The sequence below is a fragment of the Marmota marmota genome, unplaced genomic scaffold (genome assembly GCF_001458135.2).
Source record: "Marmota marmota marmota unplaced genomic scaffold, marMar, whole genome shotgun sequence".
In the NCBI taxonomy this organism is placed as follows: Eukaryota; Metazoa; Chordata; class Mammalia; order Rodentia; family Sciuridae; genus Marmota; species Marmota marmota.
Genome location: NW_026000019.1, coordinates 19,604,207 through 19,619,624, shown reverse-complemented (window position 1 = coordinate 19,619,624; position 15,418 = coordinate 19,604,207). Strand labels below are relative to the sequence as shown.

At 44.9% G+C, this 15,418-nt stretch overlaps 1 protein-coding gene across 1 annotated transcript in view; it reads left to right on the top strand.

The window, feature by feature from the left end:
- Dnm3 (dynamin 3) overlaps window positions 1-15,418 on the top strand; it is a 431,287-nt gene that overhangs the window by 174,104 nt on the left and 241,765 nt on the right. Inside the window, exons 15-16 of the mRNA XM_048810033.1 lie at window positions 3,630-3,681; window positions 4,519-4,548. Of these exons, the coding sequence (XP_048665990.1) occupies window positions 3,630-3,681; window positions 4,519-4,548 (82 nt within the window). The remainder of the gene's footprint in view (window positions 1-3,629; window positions 3,682-4,518; window positions 4,549-15,418) is intronic.

Genomic DNA, 15,418 nt, shown 5'->3' with positions numbered 1-15,418 from the left:
CCCGACCCCCGTTTCCACTCCACAGCTGGTGATTCCCGTCGCTCAGAGCAAGAGCCTAGATGTCACTCTGTGCCCTTTTCTCCTTCATCGTCACCGGGTCTGTTTGATTCTCCCTCCATAACCTTTCTTGAGTTTGTCTGTTTTTTTATGTTGTCATGGCCACTCCCAGAGTCGGTTCTCTGTGGCTCCAGTTGCCACAGTCTTTCTCTCGTCACATCCTTTCTCCTTCCCTCCAGGATTCCTCATGACTTTTAGGATAACTGCATGAACAGGGTTTCCCAGACCCCGAGTGCTGCTGCCTCCTCTTCCACCTGTTACTCCACTATCCATTTCCTACCTCAGCCAGTTTGGGCCACTTTGGGATCCTTAAATGTACCATACTCTTGCCCCGGCACCCGCCTGCGATGTCCCTCTTCACATCCTTGACCTTTCCCATTGCACATGAGCATGGGTAGTCTGGCTATAAGCAGCCCTGGCCAGATTCCCTGCTAATTGGCCCCAGTACACCGTTATTGTGCTGATGGCTTTTGACATCATAGACAGCCCTGTCTACTGTTATATGGTTCTGCCTTGATAGTTTTGCTCTCCAGAAATTCACTGCATGCCTCATCTTTCTACCTCCTGGCTGTGCTAATATCATCTTTTTTTTTTTTCCTCAATGCAGTTGCTTGTTGTCTTCTATTAAAATTTATCTTGCAATTTTTCTGCAAAAATATCAGGTCACATCAAACTGAAATGGTATTTCTTGTCTTTGAACATTCAGAGCAATCACTTCTGTACTATGTATAGGACTTGTTGATAAATGACCACACACCTCCTTGGCACACTTTATTATCTGTGCCTTTTCTTGTGGGTGCACATAGAAAAGGATAGAAAAGAATATTCAGAAACAATTGAGCAGAGTTAGCGCTCTGGCTTTCTCTTGGAGTGTCTATTAGTGTACTCTTATTTTTACAAAAATTTTGAACCTCTTGTTATATACTTTTAGAATCACAATGTCCCCAGCATAAACCTACTTTGGGTTTTATGTTCTACTGTTTATCACAGTCTCTTCCATGGTGACTTATGCATTGTAGGAACTTACATACTTACACACGCACGCACGCACGCACACACACACACGCACGCACACGCACACACGAAAGAGATAACTGTGATCCTACGTTTGAAACAAAGTACCTTTTTTCTTTCTATTACATCTTCATTTTTGTTTCAATAGGTTTAACTTTTATGTGTACTTGTGTTTGGTGTCTGTCTTTACCTGTACGAGATGCATTGTGGACCTCTGATCACAGGGGATGTATCTTGTTCATGTTTCCATCTTCTTCTAAGTTGTTGAACCAAAATTTGGGGCTTAATTCAAATTAAAACATTATTGCTTGGTATTTTCTATAATGTTGCTGAGATTAACTAGTTAATTACCTTCATCCAAGAACATGTCCAAGGCCTTAAATTGAAAATTTTCTCATGAACACATTCTTAAATAAGGATTTCAAAATACTTTTAGTTCAGTCCTCATAGCATACAGAAGAATCATGATAAAGGATATTTTCCAAGTAGACAGTTCATTCTTAAGGGATTTATAAAATAATTCTAAAGTACCTAAATACATCATTAACAACAGTATATTTGAATATAAGTGCCAGTTGTTGCAAAGATGATTCTTTCAGTGGAAAATAATGGTAGTTTAATGTCTGTTTTAATATTTGAGATTGGCCCGTGAAATAAATCAGTTTCTCTTTCTGCATGGTCTTACAAGTGGTGGATCAAGGAGTCTTGGATCTGAAAGGGACCTAAGGGCTGGGAGCAGCTCAGGGGCAGGTTGCCCCACACTCGAGGCCCTGGGTTTTATCCTCAGTTTTGAAGAAACATCCAACAACTAGTCCAGCCCCCTCCCCTTCCTTCTTTCTGTGTTTCTGTCTCTCTCACCCCTCCCCCATTTGTAGCTAAGAAACTGGGGTCCCTGACTCTGCCTCTGCACACAGAGCCATCAGCGTGCTCTGGGCCTGTGCTCAGTTTCTTTTCCCTTATGTGGGACCCCTCTAATTTGTCCAAAATAAAGATGCTGAGTCCATTAAACCTTTTGAATTTACCGTCACAAATCAGAGATTTATTCAAAATATGTCCCCTTAAAGGAAACCCTAAAACACAAACGGTGCTAGGAAGAGGCCAGGTGGCCCTGGAGAAGCCGGTCACGTGATTAAGTCATTTTCCCAGTTATCCCTAGGAGAGGGAGCAGGCCTGGAGCGCTGTGGGGAGAGAGCCAGGGCCAGGAGAGGGGCCGCTGAGCCTCTCACTGTGCCTGGGCAGCCAGGGCAGTGTGGGCAGAAGCTTCCCACCTACCCACCCTCACCTACAAAACCCCAAAGCTGTAGAATTAGATGATTAGAGGAGTGGCGGAAGAGAGATGGATTTATAGTGTCACAGGGAATTAAAAACCTGGAAATCTAACACGTATCAAGGAAGGAAGAAGGTGGCATTAGTAAGTTAGAATCTGAAAAACCAAATACACACTAAACATCTCTAGCAACCACATAGATGGAGGTTTCACGGCCACCCGCCCACCCCTACCTGAGCGCAGCTGGAGTTGGAGTGAAGGCAGGCGGCAGCGCATCAGGGGAGAGAAGAGACGCGCTCTCCAACAGCTGAGTGTGGTGTGGGCTGCTGTCCTCCGACATCCCGCCACTGCAGACGTGTGCCGACGACGGCTGGAATCCGCCTCTTCTCATTTTAGATGCTCCCCACCCCTTGTTCTCCAAAACGGCTACTGTAAACCACGAAGCCAGAGGGTTCGCCGAGGACTGCTAGCGAGTCGAACATCGCTGTCTTCCCGGAGTAGCCCAGTGTGTTGGGTTTTCTTACATCCTTAGGTGGATCCGTGGATGTACCAAAGAAAGCCTTCATTCTTTGGAGGGATGAAATGACGTACTTAACTGTGAGCTCTGGGGTAAACTGACCGAGTCCCGTGTCCCGTCTGGCCCGAGTGTGAGGTGGGGCTTGCCATGGCCACAGCCTCCCTGGCTTTCCTTTCACTAGGTATTTGTAGCCTGGGGACATAGCAATGGATAAAACGGAGCTCGCAGTCTGATGGAGGCAGGTGGACAGATAAGCCCCCAAAGAAACTGTAGAGCCAGCTTGGAGGTGACCACGTGTCATGGAGAAAAACGGCAGAGGGAGGAGATGAGTCAAAGAGTCGGGGCCAGGGGTTAGGCTTCCTGTCTGTAAAACAAGGATAGCAGTAGTGCCTACCTGCAGGGTCGTTGTAAGACTTAAAATCACTAGTATCTGTAAAGCACTTAGGACATGGTATGTACTCAGTAAGCATTAACATAACTTCATTACAACTCTTCTTCGTACCTGTGGATGTCGCACATCAGCTCGCATTGTCATTAACCCGATGATGAAGGTTTTTTCAGCTGGAGTTATTAGAGTTTGGATCTATGATGGTTAATTGCTATTAGCAGTCCTATCGATTTGGTTTTGCTTCCAGAATGAAACTGACCTGGATATTTTACACCAGCCCCGCCTCAGTTGCCGTGCTTATTTCGCAGCCTGTGTTTACTGTAGTGTTGTTACTTGTTCAGAAAAACACGAGTTTCTTCAGCGCTACTTTCCTTTGCTTTTCTCAGTGCTCAGCAGAGGAGCAGTCAGGTCCACAAGAAAACCACAATTGGGAATCAGGTAGGAATCATGCAAGAGAATCAGTGCATGCATACCCCAAGGAGTTTGAACTAAATCGCTTGATTGACGATTTTTTAAATGCAAATTAATCATGTGCAAGTTTTGCTTGAAATGCAGCTTTTTTTTTTTTTTTTTTTTAACTTCTGCTTCTAAAATTTCTGGAGTGAATTGCATTTCCCTTTGGCTATTGTATGCAGTTAACCATATTGATTTATTTTAAATAACTTTTCTGCTACTTGCTCTGCGTTTCAATTTTGACTCCTCCTGTCCTCCTCTTGCTTGCTTACGTTACCCCTGAACTTAACCTTGAGTTTGTGGGTCGGTTCAAGGTTGGCACATGGTGGATAATTGCATGAGCTTTCTGGTGCTGCCGACTAGTTCACACGTTTGCACAGCTTGGTAACAGTGAAGGGACAGCTCATAACGAAGGCAGTTGTTGGGTTTAATCTCTGCCACCCTAAATTCCTGTTGGTAAACGAAGACGGGAATGCCTAAGGAGATCTGATCTTCTGAGTTTTTGTGTTTGGGGGCTGACCAGCTGTCTCTGACTAATGGCGCTCTGCAGAGATCATATTAACTCCCACAGTTTGCTGTTTCTTTTATGTTTTATGTGATAATGAATATTTGCATTGTTATTTCTTTTCAAGTCAAAACAATGATGATTTTTTTAGTTGTGTTTTTTTTAAATTCAGAGGTACAATTATTGAACAAATTGAAACCTCTGCTCTAGATTGTCTCTTTTTTTTTTCATTGTTTTGAACAGAGAAGAGGTAATAACAGACTTTATTTTAAAAACTTTTTTTCTGAACTAAAGCATATAATTCTTTGCTATTTCAGGGAACCAATCTTCCGCCTTCAAGGCAAATTGTACGAGCTAAGTTCTGTAAGCTTTACTGTTGCTTTTTCATTTAGCTTTCCAAGGGCACAGTTTGTCTTTAACTGATTAACTAAACTAGCGCTTGCTACTAATTTTTTTTTAAAACTCAGGTTGTCTTGTTCATAACACCCTACCACTGAGATAAAATCCTCTTCAGAGGGTTCATCCCTTCACTGCTAATGACTTGCTGTGATTGAAAGGTATGAACTAGTAGACTCTAAAATGCCGTAATAATAAACCCTTAACACCGTGGGTGCTTTGATATTTCTCTAATTTTAATGGGCCTTAAAATGATTAAAATCATTAATGATCTTCACCTCTGTCCTTCCGTGCTTTTGTTGTTTGAGGCGCAAGCCTTGCTCCATCCCTGTGTGATCATATTTTCAATAAATATAGATGATGCTTCTAAAAGGTGGGTGAAAATTGAACATCTGATTTTTGCTGTATTGCTGATAAACCTTTCTGATCCCAATTATTTGTTTTGGTTTTTTAAAATAACAAAATGAAAGCTACATTGATATTTTATATGGCTCTAGAGTTGAATCTTTAAAAACAGTCCTCTATCTTTTTTTTTTTTTTCCTGGAATTACAAAGATGCTTTCAAATGATCAGCATAGGGATTTAGAATAAAATCACCTCCTATTTCTACCGTGGATGAAGCCGAATTACCTGCCCACCGTGCATAGTTAAGAACAAGATTGGAACATGGGTCAACTATCTGCCCCTTGATGTTTTAGAAGACACAAGCTTTGGACATAGACATTCCTGGGTTCAACTTCCGTTCTGTTCCTTAGGAGCCATGTGGCTTTGGAAAAATTGAGCCCGAGTTTGTTCACTTGTGTGATAGGAAGAGTAGAAAATACCTCTGCAGGGTGATTGTGAGAATCAGAAATAATACACGCAATGAAGTTGTAGCCTTTACCAGCTCTGCCCTATAAAGACTGGAAAATTTGTTCCCCGGAGGTAGGTACTGCTTCTTGAAGCTTCCAGGAGAAAAAATATTAAATATAAGAAAAAATGAGAAAAATGGAATTCTGAGAAAAATGAGAGGGTATGGCAAATTATTCTACTGCCCACAGTTCCTGGATTGTGGCTGGGTATGCTATAGAGGGTTTGCCTGTAAAGGTCTCCTTGTGGTCAGAAGCATCTCTAGCTCATGAATGATACACATGTAGGAAGAGCAGCAGTGTAACAGCCCAGGTGCACTTTAAATCAGATCTGCAAGGGACCTCAGAGCAGCAGCTTTCTGTCATGGAACTTCCAAATGCTAAACTCACATGAACTGTGCGTCTGTGATTCTGCTTTTGCTGAGTATTTCACACATTATGGAAGCTTTCTAACCCAAGATGGAAGAATTGGGAGAGTGTTAGCACAGAAAATAGATCCCTTTTCCGAAACCCTCGGGGCCAGAGAGGGCTTGAAGATCAGAATTATTTGCACTTTAGAAAAGCAATGCATTTTCTATGTCATATGCTATCCAACATCCCTGTGGGGTCAAAGACAGTGCCCTGAAGTCAAACGTGTTCTATTTCTAAAGTGAAACAAATGCATAGTCACACCAAGTAGACCAAATGAAGTATAAATCCTCTAAACAGGTCAGGTTTTGCAGCTAAATTTGTTTAAAAACCTGTCAATTTGCAACTAAAAGATTATGAATCTGAATATCTTGTTTTCCAGAATCAAAGCCAATAATTTATACACAATAGAATATATTTTAGGGGGTATTTTAGAGTTTTTCTCTTTAGTAGAAATGACCCATAATGACTTGCAATTGTTTTCTTTATGAATCTGAATATCTAATGCTGACTTGGGGTGGGATGAAGGTGGTGGTGACTGTCAGGAGGCTCAAAGCCTGGGAAGCTTGGAGGCCAGCCTTCGGACCAGTGCTGGCTGTAACAGTCAGTCAAGCTCAAAGGCCCTGGGGTAGCTTAGCAAGTGACCCATCTATTCTCCTGTCCTCTTAAGGTCCTGCTTGGGAGAGAGTTCTATAGCATCTTTTCTGAGATGTTTTGGAAGGATTTAAGGAAAGTGAAAACTCCTCTTCAGAGTCCAAATCCTATTCCTTGTTGTCTACCTAGAAATTTTAAGAATTCCACAAGTTGATGTCAGCAAGTGCACACACACACACACACACACACAAATGAGCACACCATTCAGCTAAAGTTGATGAATTTGAACTTCATTCATCCCTCTCCTCATCAAACGTGCATTGGAAACCTAAGTGTGCTGAAATCGAGAGCAGTCAGTGAACCAGTCACGGGCTTGCCTGGGCTCACAGCTGGTGGGGGTGCTGGGAAGCACATGGAGACTTGTCCACCTCTTTGACACCTCGGCTCTGCTCTGTCAGGGCAAGAGGCCGGCCAGCGGACCTGGGTTGCCCCTTTCCCAGTCTTACGCTATCGCGATTTATCACTTGGAACAGTCTGACTTATTTTTTGTCTTCCTCCATGAGGATTTGGTTCCGTTAAAGCTACTTTGTGTTGCGGGAGGCAGTGGAGTATCGTTGTAAGCTTTTAAGCTCGATCCTGTCAACATTTTAGAAGGGTCATTCTGCCTGTGAAATGGGGAGAGGCTTTGAAGGGCAGAGAAGGAGACTGGTTAGGAGGCTGCCATGGTAGGAGAGTGGGGTGGGCTGGCTTCAGACACAGGGTGCGCCGAGAGGCTGATGAGCTTGAGATGTAAGTGGGGAGAACCCGAAGGCTCTGTGTTGAACTGGATGTTGGGGAGAGGGCTGGAGACTGTGTGCAGGGCCGTCCAGATCTCTCTCTCAGGCACAGGGAAGATGGCCGTGCTTTTCAAGGAGAGAGGAACACGGGGAAGAGGTGACATTTGGATCCAGAATCGGGAAGAGTAGCTTTGTGGAGGTGAGTCACTGTGGGAGGTGAGAGGGAAAATGCCCGGTGGGAGGTGAGACAAAACAGTCACTAGGGTTCAGAAGAGGCAGAACTGTTTCTTCCGAGGTGTTGGAGAGCCAGTGAGGGATCCAGGAGAGAAGGGGTACCTGCTAGTTTCCCATGGGGAGCTCTGCATGCCAACCACGTGGAGTGGAGCGAAGGAGAGAAAATACGACAGGGAAATGGGTGAGGATTTTTTTTTTTTTTTTTCCAAAGTAATTCAGGTGAGAGAATTTCAAATGTTAGAATCCAGAAGTTTGTAGAAGGGATAGATTAAAAATATGTGTAGTGGATCTTGTTGGGTTGTAAGTAGTTGTTGGAGACTTCAGTCATCCTCCCAGGCCTATGCCTCCAGGGTCCCCCGACAGGGGAGAACCGAGGAGAGCAGCAGTGTTGGGGGAGGTGGGAAAGAAGGTGCGGATTTGTTTGTACCGATTGGAAGCATCGCTTGGGTTGGAGGTTCTAGATCCATATAGATTGAAGAGTGAGTTTCACTGTTGTCTAGGCAGGCATGTGCACAAAGCCTTGGGATGGATGAGATCTCCTCCAAAGAACACAGGGGGAAGTACAGGACTTGGAGGACAAGGGGGGAAGAACTGGAGCAGTTTGAGGAACTGAAAGGGAGACCAAGAAGGGACAGATGAGGCAGAACGCCTTGGAGAGGAGTCGAGCAAGAAACCAACCCGGGGGACGTTTCAGGGAGGGCCTGGTCCGTCGTAGCAGATGTTTCTGAGGCTCAAGAAACGTGGGTGAAGTGTCCAGTGGTTGGGCTGGGGAAGGTCCTGGGCAGTGCTGGGGACCATCGAGGTCCACTGATGGCTACGGTCCTCCTGGCCTGGGGGACTGCTCTTCTAGTCTACAACTGGAAGGCGGCGTCAAGCCCAGGACTCAGCTGTTTCAGAGAGAATTTGTGGGAAAGGACCCTGTAATCTAATGCGAGCGGGCCTGATCCACGTATGGTCAACCAGATGACCACCCGAGCCCCAGTACTTGAGCATAATGAAGTTCAACGCACCTGCTGGAGCAGCCTGAAGAGGGGCACTGGGGGGCATCCTGCTTCAGAGAGAAGCCCAGTGGCCATCACTTCCGTCTGCATTCCCTTGACCAGAGCTCCGTCATAGGGACTTCCCATCTGCCAGGCCAACAGGACAGAGATGAGAGGTGACGTTGACTGAAAGTTGGAGTAGGTGGGCCAGGGCCCTGGGGTGTTGGTGAAATCCGAGGAAACGTGTGCCAGGATTCAGAGAAGGGAGCCTGGGGCTGGTGAGGCGGACATTGTCTTGGAAGGTTGAAGAGGCAGGAGAAGGCCACCTGGAGGCCATCGGTGAGGCGGGAATGACACAGGCCTTGGGCAGCAGGCGCAGGTGTCTCGTGGGTGGCTAGAGGGAAACGGGGCCACGCGCTGGCGAGGAGAATCCCTGTGGTGTTTACGTGACGAGGCGTTCTTAGCTGCAGTCGTGTAAGCGAGTAGGAGCTGGCGGGAGCCCCTGCCGGGCGCCTGGGTGGCAGCCTAGGTCTGTACCTTGCCGGCAGTGCCCTGGCTGCCCGGAGCGGGAAACCTGGCTTTCCCAACCTGCAGAGTCCGGGCTGCAAGCAGAAAAGGTCCCTCCTGTCGGAGCAGCTTCTCTCCTCCTTCCTGCCTGAAAAATCATGTTAGAGGAAACAGACGCTCCCTCAGGTCTCAAAAAACCATCAGCGCCCCCAGCGTCCTGCAGATTCCTACCATGTCCCCTGGCTCGGTTTTTTGAAAGGGAACGAGGGATTGGAAGCCTGCCCACCTCCCACCCTGAGGCCCTGGCGCCTCCTCTTACCTCAGCCAGGTGCACCCCACTTCTCACCTGACTTCCCGGTGACAGTATCCTTCAGACATCAGTTTCAGAAAACTCAAATGACCTTGGGGACAGAAAGGGAACTGGCTGGACGATGTCATTGCATGCTTGAGGGATGGAGTGACCACTGGGAATCCACGACTCCAGCTGCCCCACTGCGCTGGTCCCTCCCTCGCACACTTTTGTCTCTGCTGCTTTGCTGTCAGGCTGTCCTCGGGGCACAGAGCAGAGCAGGACAGCAGCCGTCAGTCCCCAGGGGCTGGCCTTCCCTGTTGGAAGCCAGTGGAAATAAAAGAGCTTTTCTGCCCTAGACTTTCAGGAGAGTTCCCAGGTCCTACCCATTGGCCTGGCTTGGGTCACATGCTCCTTCTGTCCTACCCCGCCCGGCTGGGGGATGAGGCACACCCATGGGCTTGGGCCAGATCTCCTTGGGCAGGGCTGGCCTCTCACCAGCTCACGTGGCCCACAAGTGGGGGTGGGCTGCCTGTCCACCTGCTAGTCAGAGTTGTGGCTGAGAGTCGGGATAGATGCTAGAAGAGAGAACCACCAAATTCGGATAATAGGATTCTTTTCCATGTTGCTTTCTTAAAAGAATGTAAAACATTGTGGTTAATTTATTTCACAGCCTCCATTACGGCAAGTCACATCATTTAAACTCACTTGCTGTTGCTTTAATTACCTTCTTAAAATTTTTCTTATGCTCTCAGGTCCTGGAAAGAATGAACTTAGGTTTATTGGTATCATTCTGCTAACAGAACAAGCTGATAATAGCTGGTTGAATTTTTCTCTTTTATCCCTTAATTCTAGGACGGCATCTCCAGAGGGGCCAATCAATAGCTTATAAAACACAGTGATCATTATTTCATAAAAATAGAGAATGGAGTCCAGAAAAGCCACACTTAGTGAAGGTATATCCTGTCGATTTGGTCTGCATCTTAGAAGTCTGGGGTTTTATTTGGAATAGCACTCCATGCCTGCCACTTCTGGGTTTTTTTTCCCCAGAAATTATACAGATGTATGTGCTATTTTTGTAGCCAAGTTGCATCTTAATTGATAGGTTAGAGTTCATGAATCAGCAAGAAGGAAAATCCTGCGTATTCAAGATTCCTTGAAAAATCTCTCTGCTAGACAGAGCCCAGCCCCACTCCTCAGCTGTGGGCTTTCGCGGAGCAGTAGAGGCCTGGTCTCCTCCGACCTGGGGAAAGAGCCACTGGTTTGGCCCAGGGTCCTGTGTCTGCTGCGTCCCTTCCCGCCTCTGTTGTCCTCTTTGACGGTATCTTTTTTCCAGAAGTGTGTTTCTTTGTTTCTACAGCGTTTGATCCCAGCAAGTGAAATGCTGGTGATTCAAAAACTCCCCGGAATTTTTATAACATTTTTAACTGCTAACATCTCTCACTAGAAAAACTATTATTTTATTGATCTCTGTGATTTGAGACCCGAATGTGTCCCTAAATCGGTAGGCCAGTGACATTCTGATAGCTGTTTGTGACTGTGGTCGGTGACTGTGGACATTGACACTTACCTGTCCACCTGTCCATGATAGGTGCCTTCTCCCTCTGGGCAGGCTCCTCCAGCCTTACCCGCTCCCAACTGCTCTGTCCAGGGGGAGTGCTGCTGGCCACCCAGGTTCCCCGCAGCCTCTTGGTGGTGGGATCGCTCGCATTCCCACCCATCACCGATCACCTGTCCTCCGTTGTCTACAGAGACTTGTTGTGAGGTTTGATACCCTAGAAAAAGCAGAAGTTATACTGTTCCCTTCAGGGCAAGGTGTCGCTCCTTTCAGCACAGATTATCAATGCAACCTATAATTTTGATCCTGTAATTTTCATTTAAGTTACACAATAAATATATGAATACACTTTCTTTTTAAAAATATTTTTAGTTGTAGATGGACATGATACCTTTATTTTATTTATTTATTTTATGTGGTGCTGAGGATCGAACTCAGTGCCTCGAGTGTGCTAGGTGAGTACTCTTGCGCTGAGCCCCAGCCCCATGAACACATTTTCATCGTAGAACAATAACGCAGACAGACAAAGCCTTGACCCCCACCCAGTCCCACTCACCCCTTGGGTACCACCACTGTTATCAATTTGTAATGTATATGCACACACACACACACACACAAACACACACAGACACATATACATACAGACATGCAAATATGCAACCTTTTGGGATTAAAAAAAAACTACAAATGGGCACCTGAAGTGGTTTTATGCAGAGTGGGAAGCTCCACAGAGGCAAGGATTTCATGTCTTTTGTTTATTGATTTATCCCTAACACAATGTTCAGTAGGACCTCAGTAAATATACCTGAGGACAACTCTGTCCACCTAATGCTGCATCTTAGAGATCCTTCCCTGTAAAACACACAGAAGATGAACAAGCCTCTTCCGTGGCTGCAGTGTGACAGTGTCCCGCAGAGTGATGTGCCTCGTGCATTCACATCCCTCTGCAGATCGATGTCCGTATTGTCTCCTTCCTTTCCACATGGTTGAGCCAGTCAGTGCACAGGCCCCAGAGCTGCGTGTGTAAGTACCTTAGTTCCCAGCGTGGAGAGTTGAATCTTACGTAACTGGGATAATCTGATGCAGAGAATATCCATTGCTGTTGTTATTTTCATTTAACTTACTGCAAGCTATGGAGCAGCCTCGCACGAATTTACAGAAGAGTATATTCCCTCTCCTGTGGACAGTCCAATGTGCCCATTTTGGGGGGAACTATTGTTATCTTATGCATTTTTAGGATTTTTTTAGTATCCTAAATTTTGTGGGTATTATATATAAAATGAACATTTTTCTGCTTATCTGTTTTATCATAAGACAAAAGCTTCTAATTTTGATTTAGACAATTAAAAAATGATGGCATTTATGCTTTTTTCCAATCATTTTTATGGATTTTAAAAATTACCGATATGAAAATAAGGTTGTTTTGCTGCCTTTCACATACTTTTACCCTTTTCAATTGTGGTCACTTATAATTTTCTAGTAAGAAGAAGCTTTCTAAAAGTTGACGACTTTTCTGAATGAACCATTCATCCCTTTATCTATATTCTTCTGAAATTTTTCCTTTTGTTGATCTGTAGCAGAATTTTGATGTAATGATGTTATTGATCTTTTGTCATATTTACTAACAAGTCTTTTCCTCACTTTCTTGTGTATAATTTTATTTACAAGGTTTTTGAGGTAAATTTTAAAATGTTCTGTAGTGGTAATTGTTAGGTAGTAATGACACCCATTTTTGGGCACGATGTGGCATGGCAGTACAGGTATAATACAGTGTGTGATGATCAGACCCCGGCAAGGTGGGCATATTTATCACCTCAGACCTAGATTGTTGCTTTGTCTTAGGAACACTCAAAACACTCCCCATTGGCTGTGTTGAAATAATTACTTGTTGTCAACCGTAGTTACCCTCCTCTGCTGCAGAACATTGTTCCTCCTGCCCAGCTGTGACCCTGCCCCACTGACCATCGTCCCTCCCTCCTTCCCTCACACCCTTTGTGGACTCTGGCTACTACTGTTTTGTCCTCTCCTTTGAGACGGACTTTAGTATTGCTCCTTTTCTCTAACTTCTTCTACTACATTTGCATTTTTAAAAATATTTTTTTTAGTTGTAGATGTACCCAGTATCTTTATTTATTTTTATGTGGTGCTGAGGATGGAACCCAGTGCCTCCCACTTGCAAGGCAAGTGCTGTACCACTGAGCTACAGCCCCAGCCCGCTACATTTACATTTTAAAAGGCAGTGTCTGTCTCAAGAGCAGTTAAATACCCACCCTTAGGTTTGGGGCATGTCTATGAAGCCGTCATTAACTCCCTCTCCAGGGTCCACCTAGGAGTGAGGCAGGATTTGGGAAGTGGAGCATGAAGGTTAGGAGCTGGATTCTGCACCCTGCCTGCCAGCCTGCAGCATCCGGCTCTGCCACTTGCCAGCCACGGGCAAGCTGCTTGGCACCTCTGTTCTACCATTTCTTTATTTGCAGAAGGGATGTGGTGATAGTATCTGTGTGATAGGGTTGTTGTGAGGATTGCACACCTTGGGTTATGAAGGTACAGAGTGCTGTGCTGCGCACACACAGCAGCGCTGTTTCCATTGGCCATTCTTCTCCCCCTCACCTCTTCCTCCTCCTCCTCCTCCTTCCTTCTCCTCCTCCTCCTCCTCCTCCTCCTTCCCCTTCTCCTCCTCCTCCTCCTCCTCCTCCTCCTTCCCCTCCTTCCCCTCCTCCTCCTCCTCCTCCTCCTCCTCCTCCTCCTCCTCTTCATTCCCCTCCATCCTCCTCCTCCTCCAAAGGAGCAAATGTCTAAATGCAGACATACACATGCTTTGCAATACTTTCCCATCGTACAGTAAGTAATTCCGGTTGTGAGAGGGTAATGATCGCTGCCACTCGCTTTCCTTAAAGGCTTGCACTGTGGCTTGCTGCTGCTCCAGGTTCCACACCAACCCTGTGAATCACTCCGTTGTTTCTCCTGCTTTGTTAGTGATGTAACTGCAGCTTGGTGGAGCTAAGCAGTTCACCCTTGGTGGCATGGTGTGGAGGTGGCAGGGTCTGGCCCAGTCTCTGTCTGGCTGAGCTCTGACCTGAGCGTCTGTGCTGAGGTGGTCTGCCCTCTTGCTCTCCTGCTGGTTTCTGTACGGTGACGCACTGTTAATTATTGTGCTGTCTAATACATTTGAATGTCTGCTAGGCTGTTTTCTTTCATAACCCTTCTTTTTAAAAAATGCCTTTTGCATTTATATAGATCATTCCTTCTTTTATTGCAGATTACAATCTTGTCATTTTCCAGTGAGTTTTATTTGAATTTCAGTTGATGAGATATTTGTAAAGCCTATACATCAACCTGGGAAGATGTCTCATTTTTTCATATTCTGCTTTCTCATTGAATCAGATAAAATTGTTCATTTCATTTATTATGATTTCCTAGATGGTCATCTTGACTTATGTAAAATTCACATTTCTTGTTTAAATATAAAATAAAAATACCCTTATAATTATAAATTGAATGTCTTTTTCAAATATGTTTTCTAATTACTTATTGCTATGTGAAAACTACTGGTTTTAGGGATTTGTTTTCTATTATTAGAATTTACTGGATTCTTTAGTAGTTTTCTGTTTAATTATAATTTTTTTCTTAACTCTTGGTATAGTTGTATCTTCTATTTCTACTTTCACATATTGCTCCTTTTGGAACGATCTAAAAGAGAAATGGATTTCTATAGCTGCTTTTTATTTTAATGAAAATGTCTAGCCTACTCCATTAGGTTTGATGTTAGAATGTGAGTTAAAATGTATTTAATAAGATATTCTTTACATGAGACCCCCAACTAATTGCTTGAACACTGAATCTCACTGACGTGTTCACGGTCTTACGGAGCAGACTGGGTAATTGCTTGTTATGTTTCTTAACCATCCTTGCTTTTCTTGCATAAGCCCTCCTTGGCTATTGGCGGTAAATGTTTTGTCATTGAATTAGTTTTCTAATTATTCAACTTCAGATTCATTTACTTTGCCTTTGAAATGAAGTTATTCTTTGTAAATAAAAGAATAAATGTGGGATGCTATTAAAATTCTGACTAGAAGAGAAATGTCACCAAAACTGGGGAGAAAAGCATACTGTGCACTTCATGCCCGATTATCTTTCTGGGCCAGCTGAGATGGGCAGGTTGGTTGGTTGAGGGAAGTGGGTATTGTGTGGGGGCCCTGGGAAGACTGGGAAGACACCTGGGGTGGTGTCCAGGGGAGTGCGAAGGAAGCAGGAGGGCTTTCAGGTGTGGGCCACTAGGGCACAGGCAGAGTCCCCCACAGGGGGGCAAGTTTCTTTAATTATTATCCTCAGAGGACCCCAGGCCTTTTCAGTTTAGCAGTGTGTGGGATTGACAAAGGTGCCATGCAGTCTCTTTCAGGGACAATGTCCATACTCTGTCAGAAGGTCCTTCCAGAAGGATGACACTAGTTCATTATCACAGTGAAAATAAATGGCATTTGGAGCTGAGAAATTCTCATATCTATCTCCTGTAGAGCCCTTTTATTGATTTTGTTTATTGCTACCCACATTGAAGTCAAATGCACTGATGGTCAGTATGTCCCAGATCCACCATGACCAAGGCAAATTGCAGTTTCTGTCCCTGGAG